This window comes from Accipiter gentilis, chromosome 4, assembly GCF_929443795.1.
Source record: "Accipiter gentilis chromosome 4, bAccGen1.1, whole genome shotgun sequence".
In the NCBI taxonomy this organism is placed as follows: Eukaryota; Metazoa; Chordata; class Aves; order Accipitriformes; family Accipitridae; genus Astur; species Astur gentilis.
The window spans coordinates 32,538,154-32,555,422 of NC_064883.1; the positions used below are offsets into that span (position 1 = coordinate 32,538,154).

Consider the following 17,269-nt stretch of genomic DNA (forward strand, 5'->3'; position numbering starts at 1 on the left):
CTGAAGTTGGAAAATGAAACAGTCTGAATTGACAAAAATATACAATGAAAAACTCACAACAAAGCAAGGGATAACGTGAATCTCATACACTGAGGTTGAAAGAAAAGAAAAAGAAAAAAAAACCCACCCCACCAATAGAGAATATAGCTTGTAAGTCAGTATCTTCGCTCAGGACCTACCAATTAGCACCGACACCACCTCTCAGGCAGGATTCACTTCTAAAACCTTGCTGGGTCACAGTACTGAGTGAGAGCATAAATCTACAGCATGGCCAGAAACAGAGCCAGGTTTCTTATAACGCATTAAAAGGTTTGTTCAAGTAACTGGTTACAAAATAAAAGTTCCAGCTGTGGTGTGGAGGGAGGACCTATCTGCCTGTCCTGAATGTATCATTAGGTGTCTTTTCTGGTTAGTCAAATACTTGGTGTTGTGTCTAAGAACTAGAAAAAGGAGCGGGTTTAGTGCTTTATCTTACTGTTAGATTCCTGTAGTGCAGTCTGGAAAATCTGACGGGTTTTCAGTTCTGTTCAATTCAGCAACAATAATCTCAGTAAGTTAGTAATTATAGTACAGCTTTTTTAATTCTCAAATAAGTATTTGCTACAGCAACTCTACCACTAACAGCATAGTTTATGGCACATCAGAGGATATACTGCTGCCTTATCCTAAAGATCCTGCCATTCTAAAGAGAAACACAACATATTAGTGCTCTGACTTAGAAATGAAATTTCTAAGAGAGCGCTGAACTCATATGATCTGCATGACACCTTAACTAATTTTCTAACTCAGAATATTACAAAGACCACATAAATTATACTTTTAAATATATTGCAAGGGACTTGGCTGGATCTTGCCCAGTACAATGTCTTGAATCACTGTAGAGGAATAACAGAGAAAATAAACTTTTAGCACCGTGTCTTAAAACCTCTGTACTTACAATACATAGCTAGAGAATGTGAAGAGCTTTGTTTAAAAAACGACCTCAGCAACTATTATTCCACAAAAGCTTCAATTTACGTATCTCCCAAAGTCAGTATTTTTATGAAGTGGAACTGGTCTGAAATGTTTATCCAAAGCTCAATATTCTCATGCTTCATATCTGTGTTCTCTTACAAAAATTACTGCCGTTGATTTGTTTTCAAGTCCTGCACCCTCATCCATTATGTAAAGAACCACTGCCAAAAACAATGCTAAAAATCTCGGTGAAACTGGAATATCTCTTGACAAGCAGACCCCATCTCAAAATAAGTGAGAATGAGAAACACATTGCTCTGGTTTTCTGATTCACAGAGGAATTTTTTCTCTCCTCTCTTACGGGCTGGGACGGGGGATGGAAGTTTTATTGGAAAAGATTTTACACAAGTCGCTTTAGAAAATATTTATATTCTGAATGTTTGCAGTAATAACGGATTTAGAGGTAATAATTCTTGTGAAAGCTGTTAAGTGGCATCAAAATACAGCAGCAAGCAGCAAAGCTAAACCTGAACCTTTGAGTTATTTTAAAGACACAGATAACACTTAGGCTACGTAAGAAACAAAAATCCTCTCCGTATCACAGTATGTTGTCTTTTTTCCTAAAAGAAAGATGAAACTGCTTGATGAAAATATTTTGCTTAAGGGGAAAAAAGTTGGGGTTTTCCAATAAAAATATTATGGTCTCTCTGGGAAATCTGGAAAGACACCAAGAGTGTCCTGCTGTTCAGCCCCCTACTCCATCTGATACTTTAACAGTTCCAGATGGCCTTTACTACAGGATGACCTCCCCTCTATTCTTTTATTATGACCTTTGGGTCACAAATTATCTATAGGATGCTGCTGTCATTCTGCAAGGCACTGTTGTACTCTTTCATCTAAAGAATAAAGATGCTTAACATTAAAACTCATCTTTGTTAGGCTGACCTTCCAATGATGATCAAAACAGACAGTTATTCGAATCAATGTCAGTGCTGGAGAAAATATATTTCATTTGTTGCAACACTGACATTAAGAAACTAAGGCATAGTTTTAAATCGGATCACTTTTGCAATTCTACTTGGCTAGAGAGCATAGCATGTTATACTCATTTAAAATATCAAAAATAGTGCTGTAACGGCTTTGATTAGTTACATTGATGTGGTGGGTTTGTTTTTTTAATTTATCGATGTGGTTTTCATGTAAACTTTGTTGATAGGAGGTAATAAAACTTTACGTAGGTTTTATTAATTATTTGTCTTTCTCTGTCATCATAAATGGAACACACTGAACTTGCATAGGAAAATATAATAAATAGTGCCAATGTACTAAATAAAGTAATAAGGTTAATTTCTTTCCTGCTGTCAGTAAATTCATGTTAGCAGTCTCTCGTCAGCTTGACATCAATTAATGATTTTAATTCCAGACTCTTGTCACAGTACTCACCACCCTTTCGTCTAATTAAAATGGATGATGCATGATGAAGGGAAAACACAAGACTTCTGTTCTTGTTGTAACATTTCTATTCATTAGTATACTTTTACAACAAAGGGCTTGTGGCTTTAATGGTACTAGAGAAAGATGAAGAGAAGTTTATTGTATGTTGGAGATAAAGACCCTTATACCCTTAGGAAACATATAATACAGGAAGCATTTTATGGAACGACCGAACCCTTCAGGAAAAAAAAAAAAAACCATCAGTGTTATTTTAACTACTAACGAACAGACAGAACGGTTCACTCTAAATTTAGGAAAAATCATTACGCGAACACCACCCACTGAAATCATAGCCTTGTTTCCATTCACACGACAAATGCCGCCAGCCTACTGACTGATCTCCGAAAGCAAGAGCAAATCCGCCGACACGGGGGCGAACGCCTGATCCACCTCCTGCGGGGAGCGGGACCGAGACCCCCGGCCATCCCTCCCCCTCCCACTCCTTCTGCCGTGCTCCGGCCGCTGCGACAGCATCGCCTCCTGCCTCCGCCCCCGACAGCGCCTCCCCAGTCCCCACGGGAAGCGGCGGTTTCCCCCAGCGAGGCGTTAAGGCTCGCTCTGCCCTTACAACGCCCTGGGGAGGTTTCCAGCCCCCAGCACCGCTCCGGGGACACATCCCCGCCCGGGAGCGGGGCCGGGGCCCGGCGGGGCCCAGCCGGCGGCCGCGCCACGGCCGTGCCGGGAGCTCCCCCTCCCGGCCCCGCCGCCCCCCCCCCCCCCCAACCCGCCGCCGGCAGCGGGGAGGTTTGCACAGAGGTGGAGGAACAGCAACAGCGGAATTACGGACCTTTACCTGCCTCTGTAACCTAAAGAACAAAAGGTTGTGATTTCCAAAAGAGAAAGGGGGGTGGGATGGGGGTGGGGGTGGGACACACCAGCAAGGAAGCGGGTTTCTTTTCCAGGTGAGAACTATACGTGCGTGGGTACGAAGCGCGGTATCGCTCTGCCCCGCGTTAATCGTCCTCCAGCAAGTATAGCAGAGGCTGGAGCTGTGCGGCTGCGTTTTCAGAGCAGAGGAAGCCCCCGGCTCCAAGAGCCCCCCCATCTGACTGCTCCGTCATCCTCCCAGCATTTCTGGAGCATCTGTCATAGCGCTTCCACCAGCACAGCTCTTTAATTCTCTTCCAAAAGGTTTCTCCTTATCTCCTCAAGACTGATCCTCGCGACACGGGTGTTTAAGCACCTGCCTTTGCATCCGTTTCAGTGGAAGTTGAGGAAGAATACAATACTACGATTAAAACACTTTTATGGTAACCCAGAGATTTATAGAACATTAGTGAATCTCTTAAGTCAGTGTATTAACCACATGGAGAAAATATCCTGTAGACTCTTCTTTCAAGAGGAGGAAGTGCCTCTAGAGGCGGATTAAAGCACAAGCACTGTTCGCCCATAGCTGCGATCACATACTCTGAATCATGAGATTACATTAGAATTGCAACTTTCATCTTTTAAGTATTATCTAGCAGTGAGCCATGCCGGATACAGCTGAATTCCTTGAAAACTTCACAAAGAAGTACGCTTATTTCATTCCTCCGTTATCTACTACCCGGGTACAAAGAGTAAAGTTGCTGGGGTTGGGGAACACTCGGTTTGCTAGAGGAAGCCAGTTCACGGCTGAAGACAGGGCCGGCACGCGTGGCCTCGTGAGGCCAAGTGTCAAGAACGGCACGTGCCTGAGCTGAAGAAGGGCGGAACACAAGCAAAGGTTTTTGATTTGCTGAAGATTTATTTTGTGATGAACGCAGAGCTGCAGGGGTGGGGATGGAGGTGGGGGGGAACCAACCCAACAACAAAAAAGAAATCCAAGGAAAAATCCAAGGGTGAAAGAGGGAGAGACAAAGGTATCAGAACCTGCTGTTAGAGGGAGGTCTCTCTCCAGCAAGGGCCACCAATAAAAACCAGAAGACAAAAGCAGTAGGTTTTCTGAACAGTTCTGTCTTCACTCCTAAGAAAGAGACTATACTACAGGGCCTTGAAGAAGTCAGAAAACACGTCAGGGCAATCGGGTTGCAGGATACCAATGGACACATTGGCTAGGTATTGAGAAACCCTATCCTGGGAGCCCCTCAAAGACCAGACGTAGAGAATTTCTAAAGTGGAAAGGTCTGTGGGCTTCCAAAGGTTTAGATCCAGTAGCAAAGCAGAAGGTGACCATCCATGAAAACTAACTGGGTTGTAACACTAATTCCTCTTGGTCACTGACAAAAGTTTCAAAGTCTGGTTTTAAGTCTATCCTACATAGCAATGCCTGTGTAAGACTGTAAGTAGTTTGAAGCATCTCTGAAAGCTCAAGATAGTCCATGCACCTCCCATCTGTAAAATCTAAACCATTACTCTTAGGAAGATGGGCCAACCACAGGTGCATCAGGAGACGCTGGAATTGAGAGAAGACCTTCTATAAGAAAACCAAGAAGGGCCCAAGGCTGTTTTCTCAGTCTGTCCGAGTGAATGTAGCATCTCAGTGGCACCCAGTTTTACTAGTCCAGTGATGGATGAGATGACAGCGTGGCAAAGAGGGGCTCCAAGTTAGCATATCTATAAAACAGCTGTGATCTGGCACAGGAATAGAACTGAATCGAGGTCTTATTCAACTTCCTCAAGACTCTGCAGTATAGTCTCTTTCTTAGGAGTCACAAGATCAATTCAGAAAACCTATGGCTTAGTTTTGCCTTAAGGTTTTGATTGGTGCCTTTGCTGGGGAGAAGCACCCTTTCTAACAGCACACCACAGCCCATCTCATTTTCAGATCAGTGCTTGGCAGATACTCGAGGATAACGATAATGCAAGCGGACTTCTTTTTCTGGAGTAAATCAGTGTTAAAGAATAGTGACAGGGGGACAATGTCCTACAGCCCTGGATGAACTGTTAAACCAGCATTTGGAAAATTTACAAATAGCAAGCATTTTACAGCAATTGTGGCAAGATTGGTGGGTTGTCTCCTCAGATGATGCTCCTAATTGTTCCAGTATTCTATTTCATTGAAAGCTGCCTGTATTTTCAACTAGGTAATTTCATTTTCTGCTCAAAAGTACTTTATCAGTAAACACATACCATATACAGCTTAAGAGATACACAGCTTAAGAAATATGCTCCTTAATAAGAAATAATTATTAATAACATGTTTATAAAAGGCAATTTTATTCATCTTAATCATGGTAAATTGAAGAGCATTAATTTGCTTATTTGTCTCATAATCAATATGAACACTACTTTTAAGATTTTAAAGAAAATACTGTTGTAAGCACAATACTATTAAAATTATCAAGTCAAGGCATAATAATTCCGTAAAATTGTGGGCATGATTGATTTTTTAATGGACCGTTCACTTGTTCTCTGACCCCCTAAGGATTTTTTCTCCTAGCCTCTCATACATAGTAAATTCATTAAATCCAACCTATTTCCCCAAAGTATTGCATCATTATAGAGGTATATAGTATCAAATACCAAGTATAATAGTGCAAGTGAATTGTACTGCTAAAAACATCAAGGAGGAAAAAAACCCACAGAAAAAAAAAGTTAAAATAGCAGCCATTATGAGCCAACACTGACAGTAATATTTCACTCGGTCTCCTAGTAAGCATTTTGAGGGATTGTTCAGTTAATTGCAAGAGTACTCTTCATTAATAGCATGTATCTAACATCATTATTTTACAGGATCAAAAGGAAACTCTCTGCAATCTAACTGCAAAAATATTTAGTCTCTGTGGATCAAATCAACATCTGAATTTTTCAGAAACATAAGGAAGGACCTCACACATTTGGTTGCTATTTTATTATCTTTTATTAGTTGTACATGCCACTACCCCAAAAAACTTGCATTCTCTTATAGACATAACACAAAGGAAAGTAAATACACAGTTAGGGAAAGAGAGTAACGGGAGGAGGAGGACCCGTGTTATGATAACATCAAGCTGTTATGAAGTTCTGGCACATGCATTTTCTGCAGTTTCAGTGAACACATAAAATTGTTTTTATGACACACGAGGAGTGAGATTCCAGGAAAGATTCAAATTGGTTAGCACAACTTGACGGACAGGGATTAGGAATTTGCTCCATGCATTGGGGGCTACACAAATAATTTCATAGTTCTACCTTGGTACCCAGCGTGACTATTGCAACCTCTCTTACATCACCACATGGACAGTCTATACTCTCACCATTCTTACTGAGAGACACAGAGAGACACAGAGAGACAAAGAGAGAGAACGAAGAAAGAGAACATGTTACTAACTCAAACCTCAAGTCTTTCTTCTTTGAACAAATGTATATGGCTGGTTTTCTGGGGACCTACGGTTACTAAGAAACCCTCTGTGCTGGGCAAGCTCAAGTTCAGCGGAGCGTGATAAGCCAGTTAAGCCAGGGGTCAGCGCTGTGCACGTGTGGCTTACCTTCCCCCTGCCCCGAGCTGGCTGGAGCAATGGAGGCAGCTTTCAATGGCTCCGCACCCCTGGCATGACTTTATCCACAAAGTGGCTAGTCTGACCACGCACAAAGGGAAGTTAACTGCACAAACACCCTCATAGCCAAAGTCACTTATTTCCGTCAGTTCCAGTATTCCCCTTTACCGTTTAATCTGAAAGCACATTACTCTTAAAGACAGGAACAAATTTAATGACCCTCCTTTACTTTTGTTAAAAGAGAAAATAAAAACCAATCAGACAAGTAAAAATCAACCAAGCACTGTGATCCAGCCACCCTCTACTGTCAGAATGGATGGAGAAAGACAGGAATAAATTTTTACAGCAATTTATGCTAGTATAGCTGTTAAAGAGTAAAATAATTCCCATAATATAATCCAAACAGATGGTCACAAATGATGACGTTTCTGCAGTTTACTGAAGTTACTGCTGATCTTCATTAATTAATAAATATATACTCCTAGCCTGCCTTAACTGTTACGTAAATCGCTCAACCCTAAAAGAACTGAAAGCAAACCATTTTAGGTTTTACTGAGGAGACTACACAATTGTTACTGTGGCTCTGCTGTTCCAGAGAGCTGCTCGAGTGACGAGGCCATCATTTAAAAACTTCTGTTCTTACGTACAGAAGACCAAGGTGCATAGAGACAATGGTTAAAGGGATCATTAGGACTAACTAGTCATACCTCCTGTACAAGGACAACATTTCCCTCCATAATTCCTTCATCAATCCTCAATTTATGGCTGAGCTATAGCATAATTTTTAGATAAATCTTTCCAATTCGTAGTTCACTTTCACTGCTAAATGTGTCTGAACCTATTTACCATTCAGCATTCAAACTTTGTAACCCTTTAAAGTTTGTCTCCTTACTGAAGAGATGTCTACTCAAAGAGGTCTTCTCTCCACACACGTTCCTGAATACTAGTTAATTTACGACCTAAGCTTTCCAAGATTTTGACTAAACTGATATAAGAGATACCAGAGTCTAGGCCCCAAATATCTAGGGCTACAAGAGACAGGATGAAAAGTAGATTGGAAATACTGAGAAGAGCATATGACATATACATTACATAGGTTTTTAATGTTAAGGGGAGCTGACAAGGAAAAATAGAGGTACTCACCACTCATTTTTACAATTAGCAGTTTAATATACATATCATTCCATAAACAGACTGCATGACATAAATAGACTGAACTCCAGTGACAAATATACTGGTAAGTATAATTTTTAGTTTTTTTCTAAATATATCCATGAAAAAACTAGATATGCAAGACTTTGAAGAAAAATACAAAACATACTTCATTCTATATAAATATTTGTTTTCTGAAAATGTCAATAAAATCAGTTATAGACTATATAGAGAAAACATTTCATTTTATTACTTCAGTCTCCTCAATAAGGAAAGGAGCTCTGGGTCTATAAAAGATACTTAATGCAGCCAAAGAAGCTGTTGATACTAATGTCCAAAATAAATCCAGCTTTGTCTTGTTATTTAAAATATATAAACATATCAACATTTGGGAAATTTCATCAGTGAAAATTGAACTTCAGTTATTTAATTTAAAAAACAAACTCTCTCTATCAAGGTTTAAGCAAATACTGAAGTCTACCTCTCCTGTTCTTGCTTCATTCGTATTCTCTCCTCTTCTGAAGTAAGAGCTTCCTGCACTTTTATTTTACCAGTTTTCTCACTCTTGTCATCTTTGCGATGTTTGCCAAACCTGTTAATAACACACAAAAAAAGAATCTAACTTGTGAAATGAACAAAACTGTATTTTCCTTTTCCTATGACAAAGAGTCTTCCAAGAAGGGCTGCTTGGAAATCAGGAAGGGAAAGTGCAAAAGACCTCAGAATGTCAGTATTTACTATTTCAGGCTGCTTTCAGGGTTTTTTGCATAGGTTTTTTTAATTCATTTTATTTTTATTTCACTCCTCTTAAAAGTTTATAGAATTCCTCACTAAAGAACAGAACAAACCAAAAAAAAATAATAGGACCACATTCCTTTTTTCTGCCAGGATTTTGGGGTCACTATTCTTAAATACGTAGTCAAACAATGTTTTAGAAATTACTGAACACTATAACTGCCAAAGAACGCAACTCAAGTTTACATTAAGTGAAGGCTTTCACGTATGAACTGCAAGAGGCGCAGTGCTGTATGTCTGACAGCTGCCCAGAGCACAGTACCACCCTTCACACCCACCCCACAGAGCAGTTTCACCACACAGTGGATGCCATCCAAAAATGTAAATTTATTCTTTTTCAGCACCAAGGTTTTTTTTAAACTAATTACTTGTGACTCTTTTCCCCCAAGGGTGTTCCAGTGCAAGGAGGGTGAGTGGAGAGATGGAGCTGGCTGGGCTGTCCCAGACAGAGTGGGATGCTGCCAACCCAGTGTTTGCCCTCTTCATGTCTCCTCTTTGCCTCTGCTGGCTACATTTCAAGTATTTTAGCTTTCTTACGTATTTGCACATTCTGCTGTTTTCTTTTAAACTTTCAGGGAGAGCACTGGTTGGCATTTGAGATACTCAGTTATTATTAGGACAAAACTGCATGTATTTCTTATTTCTTAGATATTTCAGACCTACCCTGAAAGGAATGACTTGTATAGAGGGAACTAGACAAACACTTAAATATAGCCGTTAAATACATGTAAAGTTTAGGTGTCAATTTTCTATTTAAGGCAGAAGGGATAACACATATCTATTAAACAGTATCTTATTACAATACATACCTATTAAACGTGGGATCGTTTATCATACCAAAAGAAATAAGAATTTTACTTTTTTTCAAATCAAACTCTCGGATGAGAGCAGCCTGACACTTGTGGCACTTCACGCTCAGGTTCACATCAAAAGTGAAATGAAAGCACTGAAACATGCTAAGTCCAGCAATAGTGCAGACAGGACACCCTGAATGCTCACAAACAGCAAAATAAAACACAGAGTTCTTCTGACCCATGAATGTAAGCTGTTTAAAATATTTAGAGTCTGCCAGGCATTGATAGTATTTTCCTTTTTACTCCTGCTGATTCTAGTACAAAGCCATTATGTGGGGTGAAGATGTACCACACAGCAACCCTGCAGAATGATTACTTTCTGGCCACTCAGTCAAGAGATACTATTATACCACGTAATCATGTTTATGGCTTTTAGGGCAGCTGTTTAAAAACGCAACACAAAAATACAGCATAGGACCATGTACAAAAACTTTAAAGTGTGTGGCTGTTCTCCACAGTTCCCAGATTGCTCATTTCCAAAGTAATTCAGGCATCTGAAAACTAAAACTGTTCATTAATAATCATCGGAAAAGGGAAAGGCAGAGGACATGATAGCATTAAGAAACACAAAATAGGACATAAAGTCTCTGATTTTATAATGTTACATGGAAAACTGACATACTTAAATTCAGTGACTAGAAACACCAGCGTGTATCTTTTAAAATATCCACCTATTTATTAGAGAGTAGTCAAAACCATTATACAAAACATTTACATATATGACACAAGAGATTCAAATCAAGTTCCGGATGTCGTAAGAAAACGGTTAATTTAAAATAGCCCTAAATCCTCTAGCCAAGAGAGGAGTTTTGGCAGAAAAACAGTGGAACTGAGCCATTTTACCCTGATACACAGAAAGTGCTGGGGGTGGCAGGGGTCTGACTGATGGAACACGCAGAGCTGCGAGAAGACATACAACATATGTGGTACTGTACCACAGCATCTCTGGGATGCCAGCATTTGCTTCTGTCTCCTGTCCTTCCTTGACCCATTCAAAACGTCAGGCAAAGCAAAGGAACCAAATTCTGGAGTAGCCAGTTTATTTTTGAAAAAGAACTAGTGGTTAAAAAAAAAAAAAAAAAAAGAAAAAAAAATAGATAAAAATGAATTAGTTAGTACCCATTAGGTTTTGGCAGCAAAACAGAATTTCTACCACCATAAATCAATTCATTGCAAGTATGAACAGAAATATATTGAAATCAATACCTTATTAAAAAAATAAAGTACACAGGAAATTTTTAATAATCCTTCTAAGCAATCTAGTAAATGTCTGGTCAGGCTGCATGCTTGTGGGGAGAGTATTTCTAACATTAGCATGTAACGCAAACCTAGCAAAAATCGGTGGTATGAGTTTCCAGATCCAACTGCCCAAGCCCAGAACACACCGCGCTTGTCCTGCATTTCAACAGAGGCAGAGGTAGGTTTACCGCACAGGCAGCACTCGGAGCAGCAGGAGGGTTCAATTTGTTTTGACTCATGAGCAAGCTGTGGCAACAACCCTTCTTCTCTTTCAGGGTTTTCTTCCCATCATCGGGGAATGAGCGTTCCTTCTGCCCTTGGGGACCATCCTGATAGTCTCCAGAAGACACCTCTGGTCCTTTGCCAGGCATTTCGAAGGGTGGCCATATTGTTCCCACTCTGACCAGAGACTCTCCAGTGCCCATCTCTGACAAGCTCTGTGGTCATCCCAGCAGTGGACAGCCTGGCAGAGTATGAACCACAGTCGTCTTGCAAAGTTGCCTTCTCTGGACTTTGTCACCCGCAGAAGTGATATATCTGCCATAATCACCACTGCCTGCAACAAGTTCAGCAACATTAACTGCACTGTCCCTATACTTGAACCCAGAATAATCAACGCCATCCTCCCCGCTCCCTGATTGTGGCTTCGTGTTTTTAACACCATCACCTGCACAGATAGCATCTCCATGATACTCTTAAGTCATGGAGCTGCAGAACAGTTTGGAAACACTCTGCCCTAAATGAGTCTGGCTCTGAACAAGTCTGCATACTTTTAGCAAGACCTCTGTGCAAAAATATTTACGAGTTCAAGATTTCTCTTCTCCACCAAGATCGCAAGTCTAACAGCACCTCTGTTAAGCTTCAGTTTAAAATAGTAGAAGTAACAGAAACACAAAGGAAAAACATTTTCCAGGCTCCACCAAGCACTTGAGGAAGGTGCTTAAAAGAACTGCGATGGGGATACATATGTACACACCCCCGCACCCTTTTATTTCTGTAGGGGCAGTCAATACTCCCCACTCCAAACGTCATTCAAAGGTTTTGGTAAGATTACTCTTGCTAACAATAAGTGTGTTTGCTACTTATTTCTATTAAAAGTGTTTGCTCCATGAAGTATGATTTATAGTCAAAATGAAACCCACAGCCCAAATCAGCATCTTCTCCACCAAATTTCTAACAGACATTTATAAATTATTTAACGTTCACATTCAAGACAAGTTTAACTACAGAAGAGCAACCCCCAGCAATACTAAGGCACACCATTAAAGTGAGCTGTTAACACTCCCTCAACTGTACTGCGGTGACTACACTGGTGTCAAGCTATTCAAAATCACCACTCCTAATTTCCTCAGGTAGATGTTTCCTACTCTGCTTCATTAATATTAAGTAAAACAAGACACTTAGAAATAAAAATGAGAGTACTGAGACCACTGAAATTCAAGCAGTCTATGCCATTATCTTTGAAAACACCAAATGCACGTCCCACAGCCACCTGCACTATCTTCATAGCTGGTGGTAAAGCCCTTCCCCGCTGCTCTCCAGTGGCCCTTGTGTAGTTCTGTGAGTCAAAAGAAGCAAAGCGTGGGTCAGGTCCCCAGAATTATTCCAGGTATTTAAAACACCCCAATTTGTATGCATCAGCCCAGTGACAAGATCTGGCTTAACTCTGCAAAAGTTTCACCTTCTTAAATGTGCAAGTGCTATAATCCCTGACTTGCCCCATGAACATTAATGTGTGTGACACCTTCCCTGCAACCCACCAGCATTTGCACCATTGTGAAGCTTCTTTACTGCTCAGGTAGTCAAAAGGAAGGGAAGATGGAATGAGGATGTATGTCCCATACATGACCCATGGCAACTTTGGAAGCTTACTGCTGCTAATACTGTTTCTTCCATAACGCATATATTGAATGTCCTAGCACACCCATGTAATAACTTCCCCCACTGAAGCAACTGCTCACTTAATGATAAGAACCTAAGGCTGGAAACTCCCAAAGTGCAATTGTTAACGACATCTCCTCCGTAGAATAGCAATCACCATCCATTTGTCCTGTGTCAGAGAGACTCTAGACTCTTGCAAGGACGTGGCCTTGAGGATACTGCCAAGTGATTTGATCCCAGCCCTCGCTGCTCACTTCACAGACGCAGATGCTGTTCTCCGCTGTGCGCAGGTGGTTAGCGAGTGCCTGAAGCACCTGGAGATTTACAGGCACTTGTCTCAACCTGTGATGGTCTCATTCTCATTGCTGTGAGGCTGGCTGCTGGGATACTTGTTGCAGTTCTTACAAATGCAAATGAAATGACAACTTTCCTTCTGAAGCAGACATGAGAACTCCACTGCTCAGGATCTGTGCACAGCAATGCTCCTTGCATGAGTGAAAAGGAGGACAGTGTTTAAAAAGAAAGGTAAGAACTACCGTTGGAATTAAAAAACAAAACGGTGCAGAAAAGGAGCACCTGTGACACTGATGGTCAGACAGTCCTGGGAATCTAATTTCAAGCTCCTGTCATTTGCTAAATTCAGTGCCAACAATTTGACTGTGAGCTATAAAAGCCCCACCTAAATCAGTGCGCAAGATACCAATCCACAGACACAAGCTACTCCATGATGTGCAGTAAAATTGCATACACTACTGCCTCAGAAAGTTAACATAGTAATGACGAAAAAAGTTCTGATGCTGAAGCTTGAGCTACACCAGATACTGTGGAGCACCTGCAGCCATAGCAGCACAACACTGACCTGTGGCCACCGCTTCCCCCAGTCTGAATTCTTAGTCTGAATTCTTTGAAGAAGAGCACGGAATATTATTACTCATGGTGGAAAATAAAGAGCAAAAGGAAAGCGCATATTTTCCTCCAAACCCCAAATAATAAAAAAATTACTTTTCTGTTCATAAACATATTCTTCCATAGACATAGCTTAATACTTCTTTGAGGGCACATACTGTATGATTATAGAATAATCTCTTTATAATAGCAACAACATTTATAAATACAGGAACACTACCTCATGTAACAGCTAGTTTATTCAGTAGCTCTCTCATCTAAGCCCTGTTATAAAAAGTATAGCTAAAAAGTAGTTTAATTTTATTTTGTAACTGCATAAGCAAAAGCTTCAAGAAAAAACTTCTATGCCCAATTGAAATACAGGTTGTAAATTAAAAATACCCTGTCTATCCAAGAGTGTGAGAAATTGATGAAACAGAGCAGCTGAAATCTTGTTCACTCTAATTGCCAAGATACTCCAGGGTTCTACTTAATTTATAGCTTCTTAATTCTCCTTCTACATTAAGGGTTAGAGAAAGTTTCAAGATAAGTGTAAATGCTCAAAGTCATATTCACAGATCCACAGACTTAATCCGCAAATTCAGCCAACAATAGCAATCACAGTAAGTGAAGAAAATAAAAAATGTAAGAGGACCATTTTTTAAAAGTATGATCTCTAGAATATAACAGCCAAGTCACATCAGAGGGAAGATGATGGGTCCTCAGACCCTGTGATACTAGTTTGTCACATTATTATTAATAAAAAGACGACAACACAGACCTATATGCCTGAAGCTTGACCCTCAAATAGGAAATCCCATGAACCCTGGATAATCTAATCAAACTAAAATGCATACCCAAACCTCTCTGTCAGTCCCTAGCTGGCTTACTTTCAAGCTTACTTGCTTGAATGACTGTCACCAACTAGGAGGTGGCCTAATCCAAAGCCTATCACACTCAACAGAGAGGCACTGACTAGCAAGTGCCATCAGTGGCCTTGGGCCAATGCATCAGAGCAACTAAACAGTGCAAGACTTAACAGAGAAGACAGTGTAGCAGAACATGTAAAGAACAAGCTCAAGCTACAACATGATGCCATACATATAAAATATGTGAAATTTATATAAAATACACATGTAGACATAAAGAACATGTAAATGATTTTGCATAACTAATTATAGAGACAGAAAAATGAAGAAAGGAGGATGTATGAGTGGTAGCAACAGACATTCCACATTTACTACTTATCTCAAAAATAGCTTCAGTTTAAAAGAATATATATCAGCATCCTTGATATAACAAAAATAATATACACATAATCTCCTAAATGGATTTTACTCTGATGCGTTACTGATGAGATCATTGTCATCTGCCAAATCATCCACATATTTCATTAGAATAAAGAGCTATAGAAGAAACATGCATTAGTTGATTAATGAAAAAACACAAAAATTGATTGAGACAGTTCAGTAGCATTATGTTCCTTAATAGAAAAAAGACCGTCATTAAAAATTAACAAATGGTAAGTGTCCTGAGCTATACTATCAGTGCTTTCTGTCTTCAAGGCATGCTCTTTTCCCCATAGTAGCAAACAGTATTCACATACACACACAATCTAACGCTACTCAGAGGATTTCGCGATGATTTCTGTAATCTTTTTTTTCACCCTGCTGTATCAGCAAAACCATAAGATTTATATTGCAAAAGATTATTGTGACACACAAAGACATTCTGTTGCTAAAAAAAAATTAATAAGCATAAACAAGGATTCAACATAGCGCACAAACAAAAATCACGCTGGTTAGGGATGACTTGAAGCTTTACAAGCATTCTTTCTGAAGCAAAATTGTGCAAGTGCTATTTTTAAAAATATGCTTGTAACTGCAAACATTTACATATTTGCAATGGATTTCTAGAAATAGCCAGTTATCACATCTAATCAAATTAGTAGATCAAATTCTACTTATTAGGAGGGAATGGAATGACTGCTGGAGTGACTCAGCAGCAGCACTATCCTGAGATGATACAGAAGCACTGTTGTACAGGCATCAAGAGCAAGGCACCTTGATGTAGGAGCTTGTGGCCGTAGTTAAAATGGACGCTTATAACTTTTCATTTTCCACAGGTTTCCTTGCCGATGTTAAAACTGATAAAGCAGCAATCCTTCTGGTGCAACATTCAGCAGAATACCTCTGCCAAGAGGGTTGCTGGAGAACTCTGCTGTCCCAAACCAAGAAAGGCGCATTACGAAAAGACATAGGTAACTCATGAAAATGTAGAATACCTCTGAAAAGGTACACTTGTACCTCTTCAAAGTAATGAAGTTTTCCTTCAAGCAATAAAGAATCTCACATGCTCAGCCAGGAACACAGATATTTAAAGCAGGAGAACCGAAGAGATGATCACTCCAAATTATCAGCCCTCTCTGAAGTTGCCACCCTGTGTATGAGTACTGTAAAGCACATAAGGGTCTTCTATGCTATATTCAGACATTTTCTCCCAACAGCCTCTGCCTCACTTTCCAAACATTAAAAATCATTTTTCAGCACCATTCAGGTGGGGATTCTAGTACCTCTCACCAAACTAAGGCTACTCAAAAACAACAGCCAGGACCGCACATGTATTGCAACACTTCATGTGCAACATCACCAGTGATTCCCACAACTTCCTGGAAAGAAGTGGAAACTACATATGGGATCGGTAACCGTTTCCAGCTACTGAAGCTTAATCTGCCTGTCTTTGTGAGTCAGTATCCCAGCTTCATCGAAAGTGGGTATGATGCCAAACCAAGAGACATGTCATGAGGTTTCATTCAATTATTTTCATAAACAGTTTTGATAACATTTCCTGAAAGGCATGACACAACAGGCAGAATATTATTCACACCAAGTCGCTCTCTTTTCGCAACTTAAGCATTTGTAATATTTACTTCCAGCATAAAATGGTGGAACTTTTAAAAACAGATTTCTTTTACGGAGAGACCATCTGTTTGCAAATTTCTAAACAGAAGATAGTCTTCTTGCATTGCTACTCATGATTGCCTAAAACTAGTTGGAGCCATTGACAGCTCTAATAAATTAATTAATTAACTAAATAAATAAATCAGAAGAAATGAGAAAACAACTTAGAACTAATCCAAACTACAGCAGTTTAAAAACAGCCTGAGAAGGTCAAAGGAAGCGGGGATAATTTTACAATGATAATATTGGAAAGACAGCAGCAAGTCAGCAAACAGACATGAGATTCTTCTGTTGTATGGCCGAACAACTCAGTAAGCAATACCACAACGTACTAAAAGTCACCATAAATAACTCATTTTCATGGTGGTCAGCCAAAACCTGTTAAACTGTGGATTGTGGCATCCCTGAAGGAATCGGGAATGAAAAAGAAAGCTTCTACTTAGATACAACTGTGTTAGCAATCATCAATGATGGGAGCAACCACAGAAACAGTACATGACATTTTAATGCACTTAAATAATAACAGTCTAAACGTTTTGAAGTTTGCTTGTGTGGCAAAAACTCTCTAATGTTGTGCATGTATTCGAAAAAGAGAGTGGTTATCTACCACAAAGTTACTTGCCCCAAGATTAAATTTGGTACACTAAGTGTGTGCTAT

General features: G+C 39.9%; 1 protein-coding gene across 11 annotated transcripts in view; it reads right to left on the bottom strand.

The window, feature by feature from the left end:
• Nucleotides 1-17,269, bottom strand: part of PARD3 (par-3 family cell polarity regulator) — a 461,320-nt gene that overhangs the window by 111,194 nt on the left and 332,857 nt on the right. For 7 of the 11 annotated variants that reach the window (XM_049798452.1, XM_049798450.1, XM_049798449.1 and 4 more), the window contains one exon: nucleotides 8,479-8,589. The exons of 3 other annotated variants lie outside the window; for them this stretch is intronic. In XM_049798452.1, coding sequence (XP_049654409.1) covers nucleotides 8,479-8,589 — 111 coding nt within the window. Of the gene's footprint in view, nucleotides 1-8,478; nucleotides 8,590-11,417; nucleotides 11,442-17,269 lie in introns of those variants that run through there. One more of the 11 variants, XM_049798453.1, reaches the window with a different exon arrangement.